General features: G+C 42.1%; 1 protein-coding gene across 1 annotated transcript; it reads left to right on the top strand.

The window, feature by feature from the left end:
- The first annotated feature begins 759 nt into the window (after positions 1–759).
- LOC135530214 (GTPase IMAP family member 6-like) lies at positions 760–5,353 on the top strand. Its single transcript, XM_064958580.1, has 3 exons — positions 760–780; positions 2,378–3,083; positions 4,455–5,353. The coding sequence occupies exons 1-3, from the start codon at positions 760–762 to the stop codon at positions 5,351–5,353; spliced, it is 1,626 nt and encodes a 541-aa protein (XP_064814652.1).
- The last annotated feature ends 15,987 nt before the right edge of the window (positions 5,354–21,340 follow it).

Here is a 21,340-nt window from a genome sequence, read left to right as displayed (position 1 = left end):
ACCTTTTGCAGATTCAGTCTTCCCAGCCTGGTGCAGGTCTACAATTTTGTTTCTTGGGTCTTGGCCATAGTGGAGTTTGGAGTGTGACTGTTTGAGGTTATGGACAGGTGTCTTTTATACTGATAACAAGTTCAAACAGGTGCCAATAATACAGGTAACGAGTGGAGGACAGAGGAGCCTCTTAAAGAAGAAGTTACAGGTCTGTGAGAGCCAGAAATCTTGCTTGTTTGTAGGTGACCAAATACTTATTTTCCAACATAATTTGCAAATAAATTCATTAAAAATCCTACAATGTGATTTTCTGGATTTTTTTTCTCATTTTGTCTGTCATAGTTGAAGTGTACCTATGATGAAAATTACAGGCCTCTCTCATCTTTTTAAGTGGGAGAACTTGCACAATTGGGGGCTGACTAAATATTTTTTTGCCCCACTGTACACTATATATACAAAAGTATGTGGACACCCCTTCAAATGAGTGGATTCAGCTATTTCAGTCACACACGTTGCTGACAAGTGTATAAAATCGAGCAGAACTTAATGCATATATAAACATTGGCAGTAGAATGGCCTTACTGAAGCGCCCAGTGACTTTCAATGTGGCACAGTCATAGGATGCCACCTTTCCAATAAATCAGTTTGTAAAATTTCTGCCCTGCTAAACCTGCCACGGTCAATTGTAAGTGCTGTTATTGTGAAGTGGAAATGTCTAGGGGCAACAATGGCTCGGCCACAAAGTGTTAGGCCACAAAAGCTCACAGAATGGGATTGCCAAGTGCTGAAGTGTGTCGCATGTAAAAAAAATAAAATAAAAAAAAAGGTCTGTCCTCGGTTGCAACACTCACTACTGCGTTCCAAACTGCCTCTGGAAACAACATCCACAAAATAACTACTCGTTGGGAGCTTCATGAAATGGGTTTCCATGGCCGAGCAGCCTCACACAAGCCTAGAATCACCATGCGCAATGCCAAGCGTTGGCTGAAGTGGTGTATGTTTTGCTTTTTGTTTGGCATAAACTGAAACAAAAACGGATTTGAAGACTATTTCTGTTACCGTGGAATTGACTCTCTGGAAATGACTTCATGCACTCCAAGCTGTCTTTTTGTCCTTTCCATGAAACTGTGAGGTTGTATCATAACCTGTAAATGCGTGGAAACCTGATTAAGCCAAACTCTTGTGCATTCCAAGCTTCTCGTAGATGGTGTTGATGAAAATCTCCTAGTAGTTTTTTCCCATACCAATAGCAACACACCACTTTCTGGTTGGATCATTGTTGGTAAGATAGTAGAACAGACCAGCAAGGCGGACAAAGATGCCTGTATCAGTTGTTGCATTTATAATGGTCTGTGTACCCTTTTGAAGTGCATTTAGAAGATGAAGGCATACTATTGTCTGCCTCTTCCTAGTCCCATTCCAGCATTGAGACCATAGACTCATCAGTTGTAGCATAGATTCATTGGCATACACCTTCTGTGTTGACATTTTGAAAAACTCCTGTTTGTTATTAGGGTTTCTGAGAAATTCAGAACTTACATGGAAGCTTGGTTGTCTCCCCAACTTTCTTTCAGATGTAATTTCCTTGCTTCTCTCGTGTTCAGTCTTTTAGACTCTTTGTATGTGTGCCACACCTTATGGATTCTATTGAACCTTTTCAACTGGTGTTCTACCCAAGACAGTAAGACACTGAGATATTTACCAAATGTAGAAACTTGGTGGGTAGGCAAGGAATGGACAATGACAGCTCTGTAAATAGTGTTTCCTTTATTTTGGAGGTTTATCTGTAGAGAACAGCTATTCTTTTAGTTTTTTGTAGACAAAATGTAAGACTGAAAATGTAGCTTCAGTTCTGTAAGACCACACTTATTTCTACAGATCAACATCACACTTCTCTCCTCTACATATCAACATCACACTTCTCTCTACAGTAACATTTCATGTTTATCCAACAGAGACCCTGATTGTTCTAGTTGGAAAGACTGTACCTGGGAAGAGCGCTCCAAAACCCAAACATGGCCGGTGAGAACTTACTCTACACTTCACTGAATGTAGGCTACAAGAAGACAGAGATGGAAACTTATAAATACATTTACAAAAATGTGTTTAGTTTTTTATGGGTTTGCACCAAATAATTATGCTTTGTGAAATTATTAATATATTTTAATAAAATTAATGTATGATTGTAGCTTCATTTATGGATAATGTCATTGTTAATTTGGTTACAGTTAATATTCTATAGATCATCAATGTAAGTCTAAGTAATGTGAGACTGAACATGTTTAGTAGCTGTTCTGTAAGGTGACCAAACAGAAAGAACATCAACACCAGACTTCTTTCTACAGTAACAACATTTCCTTCTGATCCAACAGAACAAAATAAAAAGGTCCGTATTGTTCTGGTTGGGAAGACTGGAGCTGGGAAGAGCGCAACAAGAAACGACATCCTGGGGACAAAAGCTTTTAAATCCAAAATGGCCTTTATTTCTGTGACATCAACATTGGATAAGAAAAAAGGAGAGATGAGAGGGCAAAGTGCAGCTGTTATCGACACACCAGGCTTGTTTGACACCAAGTTAACACGAGATAAGGCACTGAAAGAGATCTCACAGTGCCTGCTTTTCTCCGCTCCTGGTCCCCATGTGTTCCTGGTTGTGATCAAGCTGGGAAGATTCACTGAAGAGGAACAGAAAACCGTGGAGATGATTCAGACATTATTTGGTGATGAAGCATCCAAATACACCATGGTTCTCTTCACACATGGAGACCTTCTTGATGATGTAACAATTGAAGACTTCCTGCATGGAAATCCAGATCTGGAACGTTTAATTGCCAAATGTAATGGGGGATATCATGTCTACAAAAACAAAGATCAGAATCCGTCTCAGGTCACTGAGCTGCTTGAGAAGATTAACATGATGGTGAAGATGAACGGAGGAAGATACTACACCACTGAGATGTTCCAAGAGGTAGAGAGAGAGACTGAACAAGAGAAAGAGAGGATCCTGAAAGAGAATGAAGAGCTGACATGCAGAGAGATGGAGGAACTCAAGGCAAAGTTTGAAGGAGAAAAGCTGACGAGGAACCAAGAAGGTGAAGCTAGAGAGCAAGCTGAAAAATGACAGCTCTGTCAAAGTTCTTTCCTTTATTTTGGCAGTTATCTGTGGATAACATCAGTTTATTCTTTGTAGACAAATATGTAAGACTGAAAATGTAGTTTTAGTTCTGTAAGATCATACTTATTTCTACAGATCAACATCACACTTTTCTCCTCTACAGATCAACTTCACACTTCTCTCCTCTACAGATCAACTTCACACTTCTCTCCTCCACAGATCAACTTCACACTTCTCTCCTCTACAGATCAACATCAAACTTCTCTCCTCTACAGATCAACATCACACTTCTCTCCTCTACAGATCAACATCACACTTTTCTCCTCTACAGATCAACTTCACACTTCTCTCCTCTACAGACCAACTTCACACTTCTCTCCTCTACAGATCAACTTCACACTTCTCTCCTCTACAGATCAACTTCACACTTCTCTCCTCTACAGATCAACATCACACTTCTCTCCTCTACAGATCAACTTCACACTTCTCTCCTCTACAGATCAATTTCACACTTCTCTCCCCTACAGATCAACATCACACTTCTCTCCTCTACAGATCAACATCACACTTCTCTTTACAGATCAATATCACCATTCTATCCTCAACAGATCAACATCACAGTTCTCTCTACAGATCAACATCACACTTTTTTACTCTACAGATCAACACCACACTTCTCTCCTCTACACATCAACATCACATTTCTCTCCTCTACAGATCAACATCACACTTCTCTCCTCTACAGATCAACATCACATTTCTCTCCTCAACAGATCAACATCACACTTCTTTCCTCTACAGATCAATATCACACTTCTTTCCTCTACAGATCAACATCACACTTCTCTCCTCTACAGATCAACATCACACGTCACACTTCTACAGTAACATTTCATTTTTATATAACAGAGGCCCGGATTGTTCCGGTTGGGAACACTAGACCTGGGAAGAGCTTGACAGCGCTCCAAAACCCAAACATGGCCATTGAGAACTTACTCTACACTTCACTGTATGTAGGCTACAAGAAGACAGAGATGGAAACTTATAAATATAAAAAACAAACCTAATTTACAAAAATAAGTTTAGTTTTTTTATGGGTTTGCACCAACTACTAATGTTTTGTTAAATTATTGATACAATTACATAAACTGAATCTATGATGGTAGCATAATTTATGGATAATGTCATTGCTAATGTGGTTACAGTTTATATTCTATAAACCATCAATATCTAAGAAGCAATGTGAGACTGAACATGTTTCGTAGCTGTTCTGTAAGGTGACCAAACAGAAAGAACATCAACACCAGACTTATTTCTACAGTGTCAACATTTCCTTCTTATCCAACAGAAGAAAATAAAGAGGTCCGGATTGTTATGGTTGGGAAGACTGGAGCTGGGAAGAGCGCAACAGGAAACACCATCCTGGGGACAAGAGCTTTTAAATCAAAAATGTCCTCTACTTCTGTGACATCAACATGTGAAAAGAAAAGAGGAGAGGTGGGAGGGAAAAGTGTAGCTGTTATCGACACACCAGGCTTGTTTGACACCAAGTTAACACAAGATAAGGCACTGAAAGAGATCTCACAGTGCCTGCTTTTCTCCGCTCCTGGTCCCCATGTGTTCCTGGTTGTGATCAAGCTGGGAAGATTCACTGAAGAGGAACTGAAAACCGTGGAGATGATTCAGACATTATTTGGTGATGAAGCATCCAAATACACCATGGTTCTCTTCACACATGGAGACCTTCTTGATGATGTAACAATTGAAGACTTCCTGCATGGAAATCCAGATCTAGAAAGTTTAATTGCCAAATGTAATGGGAGATATCATGTCTTCAAAAACAAAGAGCAGAATCCCTCCCAGGTCACTGAGCTGCTTGAGAAGACTAACAAGATGGTTGAGATGACTGGAGGAAGTCATTTCACCACTGAGATGTTCCAGGAGGCTGAGAGAGTGATTGAAGAGGAGAAGAACAGGATCCTGAAAGATAACGAAGAGCAGAGACGCAGAGAGATGGAAGAACTGAAGGCAAGGTTTGAAGGAGAACGTCTAAAAGAAGAAGTAGAGAAGCTGAAGAGAAAACAGGAAGGTGAAGCTCGAAAGAACGCTGAGAATACAAAACGCTTAAGGGCAGGTGCCGGGATCGGAGCGATTGTGGGAGTAGTTGGAGGCCCAATCGGTATGGCAGTTGGTGCAGCATTGGGAGCTTCAGTGGGAGCTGGAGTAAATGCATGTAAATTTCAATGAGAGTCCATAGCTAACAGTGCTGTACCTTCTACAAGTTGTTTGACTTTATTACTTGATATTTAAAGCTTCCTCTATATACACCAAGTATACCAAACATATACCAACCAAGCTCTTCAGCCAAGCTAGAGAACACCAGACATGAATTCACAATTTACAGGATAGGACGCTTGCACATGTATACTAGTCGTAACTACTTACAGCATGAACATAAAGATAGATCTGGGTATTGCACATTTGAGAGCACAGATTTGAATAGTTCCCTCAGTAAAGGTGAAAGTTAAGTGTATTTCTGCATGTCAAGCTGAAAAGCTATATGCTACTGATTAATATACAGTCACAGCTCACATTGCTGTCTCAGAAGCATGATGAATGGAGATGAACTATTTAACCATTGCTATTCATGTCATAGTTATTTCTTCACACAATAAAATGAAGGTCCACTGAAAATTCCTCCCTATCTCCTTAACTGCTTCCTTTCCTTTCTATAGTCTAACTAGTACAGGGCATAGGGAGATGGAGATATAGTCTAACTAGTACAGGGCATAGGGAGATGGAGATATAGTCTAACTAGTACAGGGCATAAGGAGATGGAGATATAGTCTAACTAGTACAGGACATAGGGAGATGGAGATATAGTTTAACTAGTACAGGGCATAGGGAGATGGAGATATAGTCTAACTAGTACAGGGCATAGGGAGATGGAGATATAGTCTAACTAGTACAGGGTATAGGGAGATGGAGATATAGTCTAACTAGTACAGGGCATAGGGAGATGGAGATATAGTCTAACTAGTACAGGACATAGGGAGATGGAGATATAGTCTAACTAGTCCATGGCATAGGGAGGGAGATATAGTCATAGGGAGATGGAACTAGTACAGGACATAGGGAGATGGAGATATAGTCTAACTAGTACAGGGCATAGGGAGATGGAGATATAGTCTAACTAGTACAGGGCATAGGGAGATGGAGATATAGTCTAACTAGTACAGGGCATAGAGATGGAGATATAGTCTAACTAGTACAGGGCATAGGGAGATGGAGATATAGTCTAACTAGTACAGGGCATAGAGATGGAGATATAGTCTAACTAGTACAGGGCATAGGGAGATGGAGATATAGTCTAACTAGTACAGGGCATAGGGAGATGGAGATATAGTCTAACTAGTACAGGGCATAGGGAGATGGAGATATAGTCTAACTAGTACAGGGCATAGGAGATATAGTCTAACTAGTACAGGGCATAGGGAGATGGAGATATAGTCTAACTAGTACAGGGCATAGGGAGATGGAGATATAGTCTAACTAGTACAGGGCATAGGGAGATGGAGATATAGTCTAACTAGTACAGGATATAGGGAGATGGAGATATAGTCTAACTAGTACAGGGCATAGGGAGATGGAGATATAGTCTAACTAGTACAGGGCATAGGGAGATGGAGATATAGTCTAACTAGTACAGGGCATAGGGAGATGGAGATATAGTCTAACTAGTACAGGGCATAGGGAGATGGAGATATAGTCTAACTAGTACAGGGCATAGGGAGATGGAGATATAGTCTAACTAGTACAGGGCATAGGGAGATGGAGATATAGTCTAACTAGTACAGGGCATAGTGAGATGGAGATATAGTTAGACTGGTACAGGATATAGGGAGATGGAGATATAGTCTAACTAGTACAGGGCATAGTGAGATGGAGATATAGTCTAACTAGTACAGGGCATAGGGAGATGGAGATATAGTCTAACTAGTACAGGGCATAGGGAGATGGAGATATAGTCTAACTAGTACAGGGCATAGGGAGATGGAGATATAGTCTAACTAGTACAGGGCATAGGGAGATGGAGATATAGTCTAACTAGTACAGGGCATAGGGAGATGGAGATATAGTCTAACTAGTACAGGGCATAGGGAGATGGAGATATAGTCTAACTAGTACAGGGCATAGTACAGGAGATGGAGATATAGTCTAACTAGTACAGGGCATAGGGAGATGGAGATATAGTCTAACTAGTACAGGGCATAGGGAGATGGAGATATAGTCTAACTAGTACAGGGCATAGGGAGATGGAGATATAGTCTAACTAGTACAGGGCATAGGGAGATGGAGATATAGTCTAACTAGTACAGGGCATAGGGAGATGGAGATATAGTCTAACTAGTACAGGGCATAGGGAGATGGAGATATAGTCTAACTAGTACAGGGCAAAGGGAGATGGAGATATAGTCTAACTAATACAGGGCAAAGGGAGATGGAGATATAGTCTAACTAGTACAGGACATAGTGAGATGGAGATATCGTCTAACTAGTACAGGGCATAGGGAGATGGAGATATAGTCTAACTAGTACAGGGCATAGGGAGATGGAGATATAGTCTAACTAGTACAGGGCATAGGAGAGATGGAGATATGGAGATCTAACTAGTACAGGGCATAGGAGATGGAGATATAGTCTAACTAGTACAGGGCATAGGAGATGGAGATATAGTCTAACTAGTACAGGGCATAGGGAGATGGAGATATAGTCTAACTAGTACAGGGCATAGGGAGATGGAGATATAGTCTAACTAGTACAGGGCATAGGAGATGGAGATATAGTCTAACTAGTACAGGGCATAGGGAGATGGAGATATAGTCTAACTAGTACAGGGCAACTAGTACAGGGCATAGAGATGGAGATATAGTCTAACTAGTACAGGGCATAGGGAGATGGAGATATAGTCTAACTAGTACAGGGCATAGGGAGATGGAGATATAGTCTAACTAGTACAGGGCATAGGGAGATGGAGATATGGAGTCTAACTAGTACAGGGCATAGGGAGATGGAGATATAGTCTAACTAGTACAGGGCATGGGAGATGGAGATAGTCTAACTAGTACAGGGCATAGGGAGATGGAGATATAGTCTAACTAGTACAGGGCATAGGGAGATGGAGATATAGTCTAACTAGTACAGGGCATAGGGAGATGGAGATATAGTCTAACTAGTACAGGGCATAGGGAGATGGAGATATAGTCTAACTAGTACAGGGCATAGGGAGATGGAGATATAGTCTAACTAGTACAGGGCATAGGGAGATGGAGATATAGTCTAACTAGTACAGGGCATAGGGAGATGGAGATATAGTCTAACTAGTACAGGGCATAGGGAGATGGAGATATAGTCTAACTAGTACAGGGCATAGGGAGATGGAGATATAGTCTAACTAGTACAGGGCATAGGGAGATGGAGATATAGTCTAACTAGTACAGGGCATAGGGAGATGGAGATATAGTCTAACTAGTACAGGGCATAGGGAGATGGAGATATAGTCTAACTAGTACAGGGCATAGGGAGATGGAGATATAGTCTAACTAGTACAGGGCATAGGGAGATGGAGATATAGTCTAACTAGTACAGGGCATAGGGAGATGGAGATATAGTCTAACTAGTACAGGGCATAGGGAGATGGAGATATAGTCTAACTAGTACAGGGCATAGGGAGATGGAGATATAGTCTAACTAGTACAGGGCATAGGGAGATGGAGATATAGTCTAACTAGTACAGGGCATAGGGAGATGGAGATATAGTCTAACTAGTACAGGGCATAGGGAGATGGAGATATAGTCTAACTAGTACAGGGCATAGGGAGATGGAGATATAGTCTAACTAGTACAGGGCATAGGGCAACTAGTACAGGGCATAGGGAGATGGAGATATAGTCTAACTAGTACAGGGCATAGGGAGATGGAGATATAGTCTAACTAGTACAGGGCATAGGGAGATGGAGATATAGTCTAACTAGTACAGGGCATAGTGAGATGGAGGGCATATGGAGTCTAACTAGTACAGGGCATAGGGAGATGGAGATATAGTCTAACTAGTACAGGGCATAGGGAGATGGAGATATAGTCTAACTAGTACAGGGCATAGGGAGATGGAGATATAGTCTAACTAGTACAGGGCATAGGGAGATGGAGATATAGTCTAACTAGTACAGGGCATAGGGAGATGGAGATATAGTCTAACTAGTACAGGGCATAGGGAGATGGAGATATAGTCTAACTAGTACAGGGCATAGGGAGATGGAGATATAGTCTAACTAGTACAGGGCATAGGGAGATGGAGATATAGTCTAACTAGTACAGGGCATGGAGATATAGTCTAACTAGAGATGGAGATATAGTCTAACTAGTACAGGGCATAGGGAGATGGAGATATAGTCTAACTAGTACAGGGCATAGGAGATGGAGATATAGTCTAACTAGTACAGGGCATAGGGAGATGGAGATATAGTCTAACTAGTACAGGGCATAGGGAGATGGAGATATAGTCTAACTAGTACAGGGCATAGGGAGATGGAGATATAGTCTAACTAGTACAGGGCATAGGGAGATGGAGATATAGTCTAACTAGTACAGGGCATAGGGAGATGGAGATATAGTCTAACTAGTACAGGGCAGGGAGATGGAGATATAGTCTAACTAGTACAGGGCATAGAGATGGAGATATAGTCTAACTAGTACAGGGCATAGGGAGATGGAGATATAGTCTAACTAGTACAGGGCATAGGGAGATGGAGATATAGTCTAACTAGTACAGGGCATAGGGAGATGGAGATATAGTCTAACTAGTACAGGGCATAGGGAGATGGAGATATAGTCTAACTAGTACAGGGCATAGGGAGATGGAGATATAGTCTAACTAGTACAGGGCATAGGGAGATGGAGATATAGTCTAACTAGTACAGGGCATAGGAGATGGAGATATAGTCTAACTAGTACAGGGCATAGGGAGATGGAGATATAGTCTAACTAGTACAGGGCATAGGGAGATGGAGATATAGTCTAACTAGTACAGGAGATGGAGATATAGTCTAACTAGTACAGGAGATGGAGATATAGTCTAACTAGTACAGGGCATAGGGAGATGGAGATATAGTCTAACTAGTACAGGGCATAGGGAGATGGAGATATAGTCTAACTAGTACAGGACATAGGGAGATGGAGATATAGTCTAACTAGTACAGGGCATAGGGAGATGGAGATATAGTCTAACTAGTACAGGGCATAGGGAGATGGAGATATAGTCTAACTAGTACAGGGCATAGGGAGATGGAGATATAGTCTAACTAGTACAGGGCATAGGGAGATGGAGATATAGTCTAACTAGTACAGGGCATAGGGAGATGGAGATATAGTCTAACTAGTACAGGGCATAGGGAGATGGAGATATAGTCTAACTAGTACAGGGCATAGGGAGATGGAGATATAGTCTAACTAGTACAGGATATAGGGAGATGGAGATATAGTCTAACTAGTACAGGGCATAGGGAGATGGAGATATAGTCTAACTAGTACAGGGCATAGGGAGATGGAGATATAGTCTAACTAGTACAGGGCATAGGGAGATGGAGATATAGTCTAACTAGTACAGGGCATAGGGAGATGGAGATATAGTCTAACTAGTACAGGGGGAGATGGAGATATAGTCAACTAGTACAGGAGATGGAGATATAGTCTAACTAGTACAGGGGGATGGAGATATAGTCATAGGGAGATGGAGATATAGTCTAACTAGTACAGGGCATAGGGAGATGGAGATATAGTCTAACTAGTACAGGGCATAGGGAGATGGAGATATAGTCTAACTAGTACAGGGCATAGGGAGATGGAGATATAGTCTAACTAGTACAGGGCATAGGGAGATGGAGATATAGTCTAACTAGTACAGGGCATAGGGAGATGGAGATATAGTCTAACTAGTACAGGGCATAGGGAGATGGAGATATAGTCTAACTAGTACAGGGCATAGGGAGATGGAGATATAGTCTAACTAGTACAGGGCATAGGGAGATGGAGATATGGTAGGGCATATAGATGGAGATATAGTCTAACTAGTACAGGGCATAGGGAGATGGAGATATAGTCTAACTAGTACAGGGCATAGGGAGATGGAGATATAGTCTAACTAGTACAGGGCATAGGGAGATGGAGATATAGTCTAACTAGTACAGGGCATAGGGAGATGGAGATATAGTCTAACTAGTACAGGGCATAGGGAGATGGAGATATAGTCTAACTAGTACAGGGCATAGGGAGATGGAGATATAGTCTAACTAGTACAGGGCATAGGGAGATGGAGATATAGTCTAACTAGTACAGGGCATAGGGAGATGGAGATATAGTCTAACTAGTACAGGGCATAGGGAGATGGAGATATAGTCTAACTAGTACAGGGCATAGGGAGATGGAGATATAGTCTAACTAGTACAGGGCATAGGGAGATGGAGATATAGTCTAACTAGTACAGGGCATAGGGAGATGGAGATATAGTCTAACTAGTACATAGGGCATAGGGAGATGGAGATATAGTCTAACTAGTACAGGGCATAGGGAGATGGAGATATAGTCTAACTAGTACAGGGCATAGGGAGATGGAGATATAGTCTAACTAGTACAGGGCATAGGGAGATGGAGATATAGTCTAACTAGTACAGGGCATAGGGAGATGGAGATATAGTCTAACTAGTACAGGGCATAGGGAGATGGAGATATAGTCTAACTAGTACAGGGCATAGGGAGATGGAGATATAGTCTAACTAGTACAGGGCATAGGGAGATGGAGATATAGTCTAACTAGTACAGGGCATAGGGAGATGGAGATATAGTCTAACTAGTACAGGGCATAGGGAGATGGAGATATAGTCTAACTAGTACAGGGCATAGGGAGATGGAGATATAGTCTAACTAGTACAGGGCATAGGGAGATGGAGATATAGTCTAACTAGTACAGGGCATAGGGAGATGGAGATATAGTCTAACTAGTACAGGGCATAGGGAGATGGAGATATAGTCTAACTAGTACAGGGCATAGGGAGATGGAGATATAGTCTAACTAGTACAGGGCATAGGGAGATGGAGATATAGTCTAACTAGTACAGGGCATAGGGAGATGGAGATATAGTCTAACTAGTACAGGGCATAGGGAGATGGAGATATAGTCTAACTAGTACAGGGCATAGGGAGATGGAGATATAGTCTAACTAGTACAGGGCATAGATGGAGATATAGTCTAACTAGTACAGGGCATAGGGAGATGGAGATATAGTCTAACTAGTACAGGGCATAGGGAGATGGAGATATAGTCTAACTAGTACAGGGCATAGGGAGATGGAGATATAGTCTAACTAGTACAGGGCATAGGGAGATGGAGATATAGTCTAACTAGTACAGGGCATAGGGAGATGGAGATATAGTCTAACTAGTACAGGGCATAGGGAGATGGAGATATAGTCTAACTAGTACAGGGCATAGGGAGATGGAGATATAGTCTAACTAGTACAGGGCATAGGGAGATGGAGATATAGTCTAACTAGTACAGGGCATAGGGAGATGGAGATATAGTCTAACTAGTACAGGGCATAGGGAGATGGAGATATAGTCTAACTAGTACAGGGCATAGGGAGATGGAGATATAGTCTAACTAGTACAGGGCATAGGGAGATGGAGATGGAGATATAGATCTAACTAGTACAGGGCATAGGGAGATGGAGATATAGTCTAACTAGTACAGGGCATAGGGAGATGGAGATATAGTCTAACTAGTACAGGGCATAGGGAGATGGAGATATAGTCTAACTAGTACAGGGCATAGGGAGATGGAGATATAGTCTAACTAGTACAGGGCATAGGGAGATGGAGATATAGTCTAACTAGTACAGGGCATAGGAGATGGAGATATAGTCTAACTAGTACAGGGCATAGGGAGATGGAGATATAGTCTAACTAGTACAGGGCATAGGGAGATGGAGATATAGTCTAACTAGTACAGGGCATAGGGAGATGGAGATATAGTCTAACTAGTACAGGGCATAGGGAGATGGAGATATAGTCTAACTAGTACAGGGCATAGGGAGATGGAGATATAGTCTAACTAGTACAGGGCATAGGGAGATGGAGATATAGTCTAACTAGTACAGGGCATAGGGAGATGGAGATATAGTCTAACTAGTACAGGGCATAGGGAGATGGAGATATAGTCTAACTAGTACAGGGCATAGGGAGATGGAGATATAGTCTAACTAGTACAGGGCATAGTGAGATGGAGATATAGTCTAACTAGTACAGGGCATAGGGAGATGGAGATATAGTCTAACTAGTACAGGGCATAGGGAGATGGAGATATAGTCTAACTAGTACAGGGCATAGGGAGATGGAGATATAGTCTAACTAGTACAGGGCATAGGGAGATGGAGATATAGTCTAACTAGTACAGGGCATAGGGAGATGGAGATATAGTCTAACTAGTACAGGGCATAGAGATGGAGATATAGTCTAACTAGTACAGGGCATAGGGAGATGGAGATATAGTCTAACTAGTACAGGGCATAGGGAGATGGAGATATAGTCTAACTAGTACAGGGCATAGGGAGATGGAGATATAGTCTAACTAGTACAGGGCATAGGGAGATGGAGATATAGTCTAACTAGTACAGGGCATAGGGAGATGGAGATATAGTCTAACTAGTACAGGGCATAGTGGAGATGGAGATATAGTCTAACTAGTACAGGGCATAGGGAGATGGAGATATAGTCTAACTAGTACAGGGGAGATGGAGATATAGTCTAACTAGTACAGGACATAGGGAGATGGAGATATAGTCTAACTAGTACAGGGCATAGGGAGATGGAGATATAGTCTAACTAGTACAGGGCATAGGAGATGGAGATATAGTCTAACTAGTACAGGGCATAGGGAGATGGAGATATAGTCTAACTAGTACAGGGCATAGGGAGATGGAGATATAGTCTAACTAGTACAGGGCATAGGAGATGGAGATATAGTCTAACTAGTACAGGCATAGGGAGATGGAGATATAGTCTAACTAGTACAGGGCATAGGGAGATGGAGATATAGTCTAACTAGTACAGGGGGAGATGGAGATATAGTCTAACTAGTACAGGGCAGATGGAGATATAGTCTAACTAGTACAGGGCATAGGGAGATGGAGATATAGTCTAACTAGTACAGGGCATAGGGAGATGGAGATATAGTCTAACTAGTACAGGGCATAGGGAGATGGAGATATAGTCTAACTAGTACAGGGCATAGGGAGATGGAGATATAGTCTAACTAGTACAGGGCATAGGGAGATGGAGATATAGTCTAACTAGTACAGGGCATAGGGAGATGGAGATATAGTCTAACTAGTACAGGGCATAGGGAGATGGAGATATAGTCTAACTAGTACAGGGCATAGGGAGATGGAGATATAGTCTAACTAGTACAGGGCATAGGGAGATGGAGATATAGTCTAACTAGTACAGGGCATAGGGAGATGGAGATATAGTCTAACTAGTACAGGGCATAGGGAGATGGAGATATAGTCTAACTAGTACAGGGCATAGGGAGATGGAGATATAGTCTAACTAGTACAGGGCATAGGGAGATGGAGATATAGTCTAACTAGTACAGGGCATAGGGAGATGGAGATATAGTCTAACTAGTACAGGACATAGGGAGATGGAGATATAGAGATGGAGATATAGTCTAACTAGTACAGGGCATAGGAGATGGAGATATAGTCTAACTAGTACAGGGCATAGGGAGATGGAGATATAGTCTAACTAGTACAGGGCATAGGGAGATGGAGATATAGTCTAACTAGTACAGGGCATAGGGAGATGGAGATATAGTCTAACTAGTACAGGGCATAGGGAGATGGAGATATAGTCTAACTAGTACAGGGCATAGGGAGATGGAGATATAGTCTAACTAGTACAGGGCATAGGGAGATGGAGATATAGTCTAACTAGTACAGGGCATAGGGAGATGGAGATATAGTCTAACTAGTACAGGGCATAGGGAGATGGAGATATAGTCTAACTAGTACAGGGCATAGGGAGATGGAGATATAGTCTAACTAGTACAGGGCATAGGGAGATGGAGATATAGTCTAACTAGTACAGGGCATAGTGAGATGGATAGGGAGATGGAGATATAGTCTAACTAGTACAGGGCATAGGGAGATGGAGATATAGTCTAACTAGTACAGGGCATAGGGAGATGGAGATATAGTCTAACTAGTACAGGGCATAGGGAGATGGAGATATAGTCTAACTAGTACAGGGCATAGGGGGATGGAGATATAGTCTAACTAGTACAGGGCATAGGGAGATGGAGATATAGTCTAACTAGTACAGGGCATAGGGAGATGGAGATATAGTCTAACTAGTACAGGGCATAGGGAGATGGAGAGATGGAGATATAGTCTAACTAGTACAGGGCATAGGGAGATGGAGATATAGTCTAACTAGTACAGGGCATAGGGAGATGGAGATATAGTCTAACTAGTACAGGGCATAGGGAGATGGAGATATAGTCTAACTAGTACAGGGCATAGGGAGATGGAGATATAGTCTAACTAGTACAGGGCATAGGGAGATGGAGATATAGTCTAACTAGTACAGGGCATAGGGAGATGGAGATATAGTCTAACTAGTACAGGGCATAGGGAGATGGAGATATAGTCTAACTAGTACAGGGCATAGTGGAGATGGAGATATAGTCTAACTAGTACAGGGCATAGGGAGATGGAGATATAGTCTAACTAGTACAGGGCATAGGGAGATGGAGATATAGTCTAACTAGTACAGGGCATAGGGAGATGGAGATATAGTCTAACTAGTACAGGGCATAGGGAGATGGAGATATAGTCTAACTAGTACAGGGCATAGGGAGATGGAGATATAGTCTAACTAGTACAGGGCATAGGGAGATGGAGATATAGTCTAACTAGTACAGGGCATAGGGAGATGGAGATATAGTCTAACTAGTACAGGGCATAGGGAGATGGAGATATAGTCTAACTAGTACAGGGCATAGGGAGATGGAGATATAGTCTAACTAGTACAGGGCATAGGGAGATGGAGATATAGTCTAACTAGTACAGGACATAGGGAGATGGAGATATAGTCTAACTAGTACAGGGCATAGGGAGATGGAGATATAGTCTAACTAGTACAGGGCAACTATAGGGAGATGGAGATATAGTCTAACTAGTACAGGGCATAGGGAGATGGAGATATAGTCTAACTAGTACAGGGCATAGGGAGATGGAGATATAGTCTAACTAGTACAGGGCATAGGGAGATGGAGATATAGTCTAACTAGTACAGGGCATAGGGAGATGGAGATATAGTCTAACTAGTACAGGGCATAGGGAGATGGAGATATAGTCTAACTAGTACAGGGCATAGGGAGATGGAGATATAGTCTAACTAGTACAGGGCATAGGGAGATGGAGATATAGTCTAACTAGTACAGGGCATAGGGAGATGGAGATATAGTCTAACTAGTACAGGGCATAGGGAGATGGAGATATAGTCTAACTAGTACAGGGCATAGGGAGATGGAGATATAGTCTAACTAGTACAGGGCATAGGGAGATGGAGATATAGTCTAACTGTTAAAGGGCATAGGGAGATGGAGATATAGTCTAACTAGTACAGGGCATAGGGAGATGGAGATATAGTCTAACTAGTACAGGGCATAGGGAGATGGAGATATAGTGGAGATATAGTCTAACTAGTACAGGGCATAGGAGATGGAGATATAGTCTAACTAGTACAGGGCATAGGGAGATGGAGATATAGTCTAACTAGTACAGGGCATAGGGAGATGGAGATATAGTCTAACTAGTACAGGGCATAGGGAGATGGAGATATAGTCTAACTAGTACAGGGCATAGGGAGATGGAGATATAGTCTAACTAGTACAGGGCATAGTGAGATGGAGATATAGTCTAACTAGTACAGGGCATAGGGAGATGGAGATATAGTCTAACTAGTACAGGGCATAGGGAGATGGAGATATAGTCTAACTAGTACAGGGCATAGGGAGATGGAGATATAGTCTAACTAGTACAGGGCATAGGGAGATGGAGATATAGTCTAACTAGTACAGGGCATAGGGAGATGGAGATATAGTCTAACTAGTACAGGGCATAGGGGATGGATATATAGTCTAACTGGTACAGGGCATAGGGAGATGGAGATATAGTCTAACTAGTACAGGGCATAGGGAGATGGAGATATAGTCTAACTAGTACAGGGCATAGGAGATGGAGATATAGTCAACTAGTACAGGGCATAGGGAGATGGAGATATAGTCTAACTAGTACAGGGCATAGGGAGATGGAGATATAGTCTAACTAGTACAGGGCATAGGGAGATGGAGATATAGTCTAACTAGTACAGGGCATAGGGAGATGGAGATATAGTCTAACTAGTACAGGGCATAGGGAGATGGAGATATAGTCTAACTAGTACAGGGCATAGGGAGATGGAGATATAGTCTAACTAGTACAGGGCATAGGGAGATGGAGATATAGTCTAACTAGTACAGGGCATAGGGAGATGGAGATATAGTCTAACTAGTACAGGGCATAGGGAGATGGAGATATAGTCTAACTAGTACAGGGCATAGGGAGATGGAGATATAGTCTAACTAGTACAGGGCATAGGGAGATGGAGATATAGTCTAACTAGTACAGGGCATAGGGAGATGGAGATATAGTCTAACTAGTACAGGGCATACATGGAGATATAGTCTATAGGGATAGGGAGATGGAGATATAGTCTAACTAGTACAGGGCATAGGGGATGGAGATATAGTCTAACTAGTACAGGGCATAGGGAGATGGAGATATAGTCTAACTAGTACAGGGCATAGGGAGATGGAGATATAGTCTAACTAGTACAGGGCATAGGGAGATGGAGATATAGTCTAACTAGTACAGGGCATAGGGAGATGGAGATATAGTCTAACTAGTACAGGACATAGGGAGATGGAGATATAGTCTAACTAGTACAGGGCATAGGGAGATGGAGATATAGTCTAACTAGTACAGGGCATAGGGAGATGGAGATATAGTCTAACTAGTACAGGGCATAGGGGATGGATATATAGTCTAACTGGTACAGGGCATAGGGAGATGGAGATATAGTCTAACTAGTACAGGGCATAGGGAGATGGAGATATAGTCTAACTAGTACAGGGCATAGGGAGATGGAGATATAGTCTAACTAGTACAGGGCATAGGGAGATGGAGATATAGTCTAACTAGTACAGGGCATAGGGAGATGGAGATATAGTCTAACTAGTACAGGGCATAGGGAGATGGAGATATAGTCTAACTAGTACAGGGAGATGGAGATATAGTCTATAGTACAGGGCAGAGATGGAGATATAGTCTAACTAGTACAGGGCATAGGGAGATGGAGATATAGTCTAACTAGTACAGGGCATAGATGGAGATATAGTCTAACTAGTACAGGGCATAGGGAGATGGAGATATAGTCTAACTAGTACAGGGCATAGGGAGATGGAGATATAGTCTAACTAGTACAGGGCATAGGGAGATGGAGATATAGTCTAACTAGTACAGGGCATAGGGAGATGGAGATATAGTCTAACTAGTACAGGGCATAGGGAGATGGAGATATAGTCTAACTAGTACAGGGCATAGGGAGATGGAGATATAGTCTAACTAGTACAGGGCATAGGGAGATGGAGATGGAGATATAGTCTAACTAGTACAGGGCATAGGGAGATGGAGATATAGATGGAGATATAGTCTAACTAGTACAGGGCATAGGGAGATGGAGATATAGTCTAACTAGTACAGGGCATAGGGAGATGGAGATATAGTCTAACTAGTACAGGGCATAGGGAGATGGAGATATAGTCTAACTAGTACAGGGCATAGGGAGATGGAGATATAGTCTAACTAGTACAGGGCATAGGATGGAGATATAGTCTAACTAGTACAGGGCATAGAGATGGAGATATAGTCTAACTAGTACAGGGCATAGGAGATGGAGATATAGTCTAACTAGTACAGGGCATAGGGAGATGGAGATATAGTCTAACTAGTACAGGGCATAGGGAGATGGAGATATAGTCTAACTAGTACAGGGCATAGGGAGATGGAGATATAGTCTAACTAGTACAGGGCATAGGGAGATGGAGATATAGTCTAACTAGTACAGGGCATAGGGAGATGGAGATATAGTCTAACTAGTACAGGGCATAGGGAGATGGAGATATAGTCTAACTAGTACAGGGCATAGGGAGATGGAGATATAGTCTAACTAGTACAGGGCATAGGGAGATGGAGATATAGTCTAACTAGTACAGGGCATAGGGAGATGGAGATATAGTCTAACTAGTACAGGGCATAGGGAGATGGAGATATAGTCTAACTAGTACAGGGCATAGGAGATGGAGATATAGTCTAACTAGTACAGGGCATAGGGAGATGGAGATACAGGGGCATAGGGAGATGGAGATATAGTCTAACTAGTACAGGGCATAGGGAGATGGAGATATAGTCTAACTAGTACAGGGCATAGTGGAGATGGAGATATGGAGTCTAACTAGTACAGGGCATAGGGAGATGGAGATATAGTCTAACTAGTACAGGGCATAGGGAGATGGAGATATAGTCTAACTAGTACAGGGCATAGGGAGATGGAGATATAGTCTAACTAGTACAGGGCATAGGGAGATGGAGATATAGTCTAACTAGTACAGGGCATAGGGAGATGGAGATATAGTCTAACTAGTACAGGGCATAGGGAGATGGAGATATAGTCTAACTAGTACAGGGCATAGGGAGATGGAGATATAGTCTAACTAGTACAGGGCATAGGGAGATGGAGATATAGTCTAACTAGTACAGGGCATAGGGAGATGGAGATATAGTCTAACAGGTACAGGGCATAGGGGATGGAGATATAGTCTAACTAGTACAGGGCATAGGGAGATGGAGATATAGTCTAACTAGTACAGGGCATAGGGAGATGGAGATATAGTCTAACTAGTACAGGGCATAGGGAGATGGAGATATAGTCTAACTAGTACAGGGCATAGGGAGATGGAGATATAGTCTAACTAGTACAGGGCATAGGGAGATGGAGATATAGTCTAACTAGTACAGGGCATAGGAGATGGAGATATAGTCTAACTAGTACAGGGCATAGGGAGATGGAGATATAGTCTAACTAGTACTAGGGGCATAGGGAGATGGAGATATAGTCTAACTAGTACAGGGCATCTAACTAGTACAGGGCATAGGGAGATGGAGATATAGTCTAACTAGTACAGGGCATAGGGAGATGGAGATATAGTCTAACTAGTACAGGGCATAGGGAGATGGAGATATAGTCTAACTAGTACAGGGCATAGGGAGATGGAGATATAGTCTAACTAGTACAGGGCATAGGGAGATGGAGATATAGTCTAACTAGTACAGGGCATAGGAGATGGAGATATAGTCTAACTAGTACAGGGCATAGGGAGATGGAGATATAGTCTAACTAGTACAGGGCATAGGGAGATGGATATAGTCTAACTATACAGGGCATAGGGAGATGGAGATATAGTCTAACTAGTACAGGGCATAGGGAGATGGAGATATAGTCTAACTAGTACAGGGCATAGGGAGATGGAGATATAGTCTAACTAGTACAGGGCATAGGGAGATGGAGATATAGTCTAACTAGTACAGGGCATAGGGAGATGGAGATATAGTCTAACTAGTACAGGGCATAGGGAGATGGAGATATAGTCTAACTAGTACAGGGCATAGGGAGATGGAGATATAGTCTAACTAGTACAGGGCATAGGGAGATGGAGATATAGTCTAACTAGTACAGGGCATAGGGAGATGGAGATATAGTCTAACTAGTACAGGGCATAGGGAGATGGAGATATAGTCTAACTAGTACAGGGCATAGGGAGATGGAGATATAGTCTAACTAGTACAGGGCATATGGAGGTACAGGGCATAGGGAGATGGAGATATAGTCTAACTAGTACAGGGCATAGGGAGATGGAGATATAGTCTAACTAGTACAGGGCATAGGGAGATGGAGATATAGTCTAACTAGTACAGGGCATAGGGAGATGGAGATATAGTCTAACTAGTACAGGGCATA

The sequence above is a fragment of the Oncorhynchus masou genome, unplaced genomic scaffold, assembly GCF_036934945.1.
Source record: "Oncorhynchus masou masou isolate Uvic2021 unplaced genomic scaffold, UVic_Omas_1.1 unplaced_scaffold_1292, whole genome shotgun sequence".
Classification (NCBI taxonomy): domain Eukaryota; kingdom Metazoa; phylum Chordata; class Actinopteri; order Salmoniformes; family Salmonidae; genus Oncorhynchus; species Oncorhynchus masou.
The sequence above is the reverse complement of the archived record's forward strand: the minus strand, read 5'-3'. Positions and strand labels throughout refer to the sequence as shown.

What these genes read in the sequence shown, in the direction of transcription:
- LOC135530214 (XM_064958580.1), top strand. Translation starts at nt 760, where the DNA reads ATGGGATTGCCAAGTGCTGAA. An exon ending in TGGGATTGCCAAGTGCTGAA is followed by an intron (nt 781 to 2,377) that starts GTGTGTCGCATG and finishes CAAAATAAAAAG; the next exon opens with GTCCGTATTGTTCTGGTTGG. An exon ending in GCTGACGAGGAACCAAGAAG is followed by an intron (nt 3,084 to 4,454) that starts GTGAAGCTAGAG and finishes CTTATCCAACAG; the next exon opens with AAGAAAATAAAGAGGTCCGG.